Here is a 6,802-nt window from a genome sequence, read left to right on the forward strand (position 1 = left end):
CTATGCGAACACAGTTGGACCGTGTGGCCTAGGGGGAGGTATTGTAAGCCATGCGGGGAGGCTGATATTGGTCATTGCATGTACTCCCATGTGCTATCAGAGGGGAGTGTTGGGCAGGAGGAGTAGGACTAAAGCCCGGATCAGAGTCTACGGTGGAGAGCTATCCACCGCAAATTTGAGGTGGAAAGCTTTCCACCTCAAGTCAGAAAATAAGTGCAGGCCATCATAGTCACGGCCCACGGTGAAGTCCTTTACCCTGTCTAGACCGGTTCAGGTCGACCAATCAGTGAACGGGGTGTAGAGCCTGTCTGTCTGATAGTAAAAACAGAGAGATGTGTTGGGACTCGCGGTGGAAAGCTCTCCACCGCGAGGAATGATGTAACGTTGTAGTTTCATGACTCAAAAAGACTCGAAAAGACTACACCGCGGTGGATAGCCTTCCACCGCAGACCCGACTATGATCCGGGCTTAAGGCTCTGCATCCTCCCGCCCAGTGGGGGCTCCTCACTGGTGTGACAACGCAGTGGTGACAGTGTAGAAATGTGTGTGAGGAGGAATCAATTGGCACGACTAACTTGAGAAGAAAATAATTTGGTAAGAAATAATTGCCTACTCTAAAATGTACAAACATATTATTAATAAGTAATATATTACTTTTTTTAAGTAACAAGCCCAACACTGCAGGTCGCTGCATTTCTGTGCAGAGGAACGATTTAGTCTCACATGGTCTAACTGTCACACTTCAAGATACTGCTGTGATGACTGAGTGTCTTTCTCTCAAACACAGGCAAGCCACCAGATGTTTGAACAGGCTGCTGTCCAGCGACACCTGAGCTGGGGTGCTGCCATCTACCTGTGGGCGGCGGCAGGCGTAGCATGTGCACTGGACACGCCCTGGCTCTGCCCCCAGCCTTGCCAGTGTGACCCGAAGGGGCTGGAGGTCAACTGCTCCGAGCGTCAACTCACCACAGTGCTCGATGGAATCCCTCAAGACTCTCAAGTCCTAAACTTAACCCACAACGAGATCAAAGCGGTAACGCGCCAGCAGTTCAAGAACCTAACCCAACTACGGGACTTGGATTTGAGCAACAACATTCTGGTTATGATTGAAGTGGAAGCCTTCCAGGGCTTGGACAGCCTGCTGACTCTGCGTCTTGACCGCAATCGGCTCAAGGTCATCCCAGTAGGAGCCTTCATAGGCCTGGCCAGACTGCAGCTGCTGGACATGAGTCACAATGAGATCCTGGTGCTACTAGATTTTACATTCAGTGGCTTGACAGTGTTGCAGCGTATTGAGACGGGTGAGAATGACTTAGTGTTTGTTTCCCCACAAGCTTTCCACGGCCTAACCAGTTTACAAGATCTGCACCTATACCGATGCAACCTGACCGCCGTGCCAACAGAGGCGCTCACACAACTTAATGGGCTGACAAGCCTACGTTTCAGCCGGCTCGGCCTCACTGCGCTGCCAAACAACTCTTTCCGTGGACTCGGGCACCTTAGGCTACTCGTCGTCTCCAACTGCCCTTGGTTAGAGACTCTGTCAGTAAACAGCCTCTTTGGCCTAAATCTCACACATTTAACCATTAGCAACTGCAACCTTAGTGCTGTGCCATATGTCCCGCTGCATCATCTTGTGTACCTTATATATTTAGATCTGTCCTTTAATCCAATCACCTCCATTCAAGGGAACTCGCTGGGGGAACTGCTACGTCTTCAAGAGTTTCATCTAGTCGGGGGAAGACTGTTGCGCATTGAAGCCAAAGCATTCCACACTTTGGCACACCTCAGTTTGGTTAATGTCTCAGGGAACCTGCTGGCCACCCTGGAGGAGACATCTTTTCATTCCGCGGGCAACCTGAACATTTTGAGACTTGACAACAACCCATTGGTATGCGACTGCCGTTTGACGTGGGTGGCACGCAGGCGACTATATTTCGATTTTGGTGGACATCCTCCGAGTTGCGCTAACGCAATCCAGGGACGGAACTTTCTAAATTTCTCTGAGTCTGAGCTCTCCGGCGTGTTCGCCTGTCGGCGACCGCGGATTCTGAACTGCAAGCCTCGAGAGATCTGGGCAGATGACGGCCACACCGCTGTGTTTTACTGCAAAGCGGATGGCGACCCTGTGCCCGAAATCAGCTGGCTAACCCCACAGCTGATGCCCATTTCATCCAGTGGTAGAATACGGGCTCTTCCAAATGGCTCACTGGAGGTTCGTTATGCACAAGTTCAAGACGGTGGCATTTATGTCTGCGTGGCGTCTAATGCTGGTGGAAACGACAGCTTCCCCGTCAGGCTCCGCATCCGGGGCTTTTCTTCAGCTTCCCGGTATCCCTTTAAACTAGGCTGGTTTCCCTCTCGATCCCCAACTGTAAATGAGACCCACCCGTTCCCGTTGGATGTCAAAACATTGGCTGTAGTAGTAATGATTGGGTTTCTTTCATTCTCCAGCTCTGTCACCATATGTTTCTTTTTTATTCTCTTCTGGAGCAAGGGCAAAGGGCAACTGAAGCGCACAGCGACAATTGCATATGTGCCACGAACCACAACCCCCAATATCAATGGGGGCCCCAGGGAGCTTGGCAGGTTTACAATGAAGTTAATCTGAGGCAACGTGGCTTAATTCATCTCTCAGAATAATTTGGCAGCATCCTATTATGCATGCACTGCCAATTAATGTAATATAGTATGTCACAATAAATAGTTTATCCAATAATAGTCATTCAGATTTTTGGTGATGCTTTTTTAATTAATGTCATTTGAATGTGATATAACAATTAATGATTTTAGACCAGTCTCTCAAATATATTGAAGTGAATGAAGAATGTAAATTAAGTAAAGGTTAATTATTCATAATCGCTGTAGAAGTGAATGTGCATGATGGAGAATTTTCACTTAATGCAACCCTATATGAATGGAAATATTTTTGGGGATATATATAGCTTTAAAGGAGTAGCTCACCTCCAAAATGACTTTTTACTTTTTTTCTATTGATTAGTCACGCCATGGTGACTAGAGTTCAATAATATTTTTAGTTTTTTGTCGCATTCCTAAGACAAAAATGTGATAACAATAAATGTATCCCCATTCGTTCCGGATGGGGACCCGTTTCGAAACGGGTCCCCATCCGGAATTAATGGGGGTAAATTTACTCAAATCAAATTTTTGTCTTAGGAATGTGACAAAAACCAAAAAAATGTTATTGAACTCTACTCTCCAGGGCATGAGTAATCAATAGAAAAAAGGTCATTTTGGGGGTGAACTACTCCTTTAAAGTTGATTTGTTATAAGTATTTCCTATAATTTTGTAAAAGATTTTATTTTACATGAATGTATGCTATTTTAATACCATATATCAATGGACTTCTTACAATATGAGTTATACATTTGAAATGTGCAATGTTCAGCTTTACAAAATGGATTAACAGCTATACAGTATATACATAGGTACCTCCTACTCAGCTCCCCACATTTGGCATATAGAAATGCCATGACTCAGGCAGTAAGCTCAACTGAGTAGACCATGAATTCTTTATTTAGGCTGCAGGTACGGTTGTCATCGCCCATAGGGTCCTAAAGCCGTGCACGCAAGCACTCTCTCTCTCCCCCCTATTCGTCCGCCAAGGCAACGCGGAGACCCCACCCCTCATTTCTCACATGGCCCTCTTCTAGCGAGACCTACGGTCGCTTATCTCCCGATTAGGGAGTCTTACTGGTGAATATGTATTTGTATATGATTTGATTTTGTTGATTTCAAATGGCCTGGCACTGATGCACGTCCACAATTAAACTTCAATTGCATCTCCATTGATATGTCTTTTGCTTACATAAGAAACAGCTGACATGTTGAAGGCCAACATCCTGATTATGTGCAGATATAGATGGAGCTAAGGATCCACAAATTGCATTTACTGTCAGTGCAGTTTATTCCAGCACCCACTTCAGCAACTAAATTGGTTAAAGACGTCATGGGTTTTCTAATGCTGCTTTTTAAATCATGTTACTATTATTATTCAAGCTCTGAGGGTCAGTCAAGGGGTGGAGGAATGGGGGAATGCTTTGCTTATTAATTGTACATTACACTTATATAATTCAATAAGAATAGAAATGAAAACAAAATGCCTTTTTCAGAGGAGTATTTAAAAAATACAGTATGAACTCTTTTGCAATATTAAGATTTGTTCTCATTACACACATGGAGATTAAATATGTCCCCTTCATTACTGTTCGCAATCTTATTTAGAGAATGTATGTACTGCTATTAAAACCCATTCAGAACGGGTACACATTATTGCATATTATTATTTTATGCTTTAACTATTGAAAAATAGCAGATATACAAGCTCGCAGCGCTGCGAGCTTGTAGATCTGCTATTTTTGAAAAATCGTGAAAGTTAAAATTTTGACCCGATTTTATATGTGTCTTTTGAATCCTTCTAATGTTTCTATGTCAGCAATCTGGCTGGCCATCATCAAAGATAATGTTCTTTTCACTTAATACAGTTAGTCTGTTCTCAGTGGTTCTCATATTTTTCATGTGAAGGACCCCCAAAATGATTTTTATTTGGCCACAGACCCCATCTCAAAATATTTAGTTCCAGAGACACCCCAGAATTTGAGTTACAAATGTTCGCTTAAAAAATACATACATTCAAAGATTTGTACACAGTTTTCACGACTTTTCAAAAAATAGCAGATCTACAAGCTCGCAGCGTGGCACTCGGTGCCGCGCTGTGAGCTTGTATATCTGCTATTTTTCAATAGTTAAAGCATTCAATAATTCTAGGCCTAATGGGTTAATGACTGACATTCCTCTGCCAAAAGAAAGGTAGTTAGCTAGGCAGTGTGTTACACTGTTACACTGTGAAGGCCCACTCCCACTGGGCCTGATATCTGGCCAGTGGGAATGGGCCTTTACACTGCTCTCTCTCTCTCTGTGTGTGTGTGTGTGTGTGTGTGTGTGTGTGTGTGTGTGTGTGTGTGTGTGTGTGTGTGTGTGTGTGTGTGTTTGTGTGTGTGTGTGTGTGTGTGTGTGTGTGTGTGTGTGTGTGTGTGTGTGTGCACACATTCGCGTCTGCGTGTGCATGTGTTCATATACCGGTACCAAGGAAGGTTGTTTTGCTACAGGGTTATTATCTGCCCTTAAGACATGACAACCGGCCAACAGGCTGGCAAGGACTCAATGGTGAGCTCACATGTGACGCGTGGTGTGCACACACACACGTTCATGTGCGCACCTGACGGCTGACTCACTTTTCTTTGGCTCTAGTCTAGACTGTAATGCGGGTATAAATTGGCCCATACAAATGGTTCAATTTGTATACTGTCAGAGAGTTAAGGGGAGACCTTGAATAACACTGCTTTGGAACATCTTGTTTGTCTACTACTAGCTCTGCTCAGATGCAGAGCAACCACTGTTCTTCTGTGGGGAACAATGGTTGATCGCTGCTTAGCCTATAGAGCATCGCAGTGGAATTGGTTTACTGGTGCCACTAAAAATCTCCCATTCATTTTCCCCATAGACTTTTACAAAAACATTTATAACACTTATGTTAAGCCTAGAACCAAGCCATCCAGGATCTCAGTGAATCATAACCATAAAACCTTTGATCCTATATAAAAGCATGTTTTAATATTTAATTATTTGATATACTTCATTTAATAAATACCCTTTGTTTAGCGTTTTCAAAATGTTCTTTTCACAGAGTCAAAGGTGTCATGGTCATGATTCACTGACATCCTGGATGGCTTGGTTCTAGGCTTAACATAATTGTTATGAATGTTTTTGTGAAAGTCTATGAGGAAATTAACTGGAGATTTTTTTGTGGAATCAGTAAACCATGCCCACTGTGATGCTCTATATACTGTCTAAATCAGGGGTCTTAAACAGGGGATCCGGGACCCAAAGGGGGTCCTCAGCGTTAATACAGGGGAGGGGAGGGCCCAAATCCTTGGGTGAATATAGGATAATTTGTTTTACATCAGTCACTTGAACCCTAGCATCACTATTCTGAGGAGAACTTTAGCCAAAATTAGCAGATCTACAAGCTCACAACGCCTTGCGCAGCAAGGCTTTGTTGGCTTGTAGATCGGTTATTTTCGTCAAAGAGTTTTGGTGTAGAGGGAAAAAAAAGAGAAGATCCAGTACTGAGCAAAAGGTCAAGTTTACTAAGTAGTGCAAGTGATTAAATGTCTCAAAATACACACTTACTGTAGCCTACATTCATCAAACAAGTCTATGAAACCATATGAAATCTATGAAAAAGGTTTAATCTGCAACACAATGTCATGCAATATGTATTGGGGGTCCCTGCTTCATCTCTCTCTCAGTTAAGGGGTCCTTGGCCTGAAATACCTTGAAGACTGCTGGTATAAATCAAAGGAGCCAGCCAGGTAGACGCTGGCATACGGCAGGGCATGGCTAAGGCTAAGGCTAAAACCCACCCTTGTGTCTTTAAAGGCCTTTACAAAGACTCTGCCGAACGGAATAAGTAATCAAACAATACACACCAAATGTGTATACAGTAATCTTCAAGGCTAAGTGAATCAAATGTAGGTAGTGATGGGATTACATCACGCACACGCACACGCACGCACGCACGCACGCACGCACGCACGCACGCACGCACGCACGCACGCACGCACGCACGCACGCACGCACACACACACACACACACACACACACACACACACACACACACACACACACACACACACTCACACACACACACACACACACACACAGTTTGTTTGACGCAGTCCTGACCTTTCACACACCACCCACCTGACCTCCAGCTCC

General features: G+C 44.2%; 1 protein-coding gene across 1 annotated transcript; it reads left to right on the forward strand.

Moving 5' to 3' along the window:
* Nucleotides 1–799: 799 nt before the first annotated feature.
* On the forward strand, nucleotides 800–2,611 carry LOC308292920 (leucine-rich repeat and immunoglobulin-like domain-containing nogo receptor-interacting protein 1; the record flags this gene model as incomplete). The annotated part of the gene is made up of 1 exon (XM_080735344.1): nucleotides 800–2,611. One exon carries the CDS (start codon nucleotides 800–802, stop codon nucleotides 2,609–2,611), a length of 1,812 nt encoding a protein of 603 aa, XP_080591470.1.
* Between the last annotated feature and the right edge of the window lie 4,191 nt (nucleotides 2,612–6,802).

This window comes from Nannobrachium achirus, assembly GCF_963921795.1.
Source record: "Nannobrachium achirus genome assembly, chromosome: 10".
NCBI classification, from domain to species: Eukaryota; Metazoa; Chordata; class Actinopteri; order Myctophiformes; family Myctophidae; genus Nannobrachium; species Nannobrachium achirus.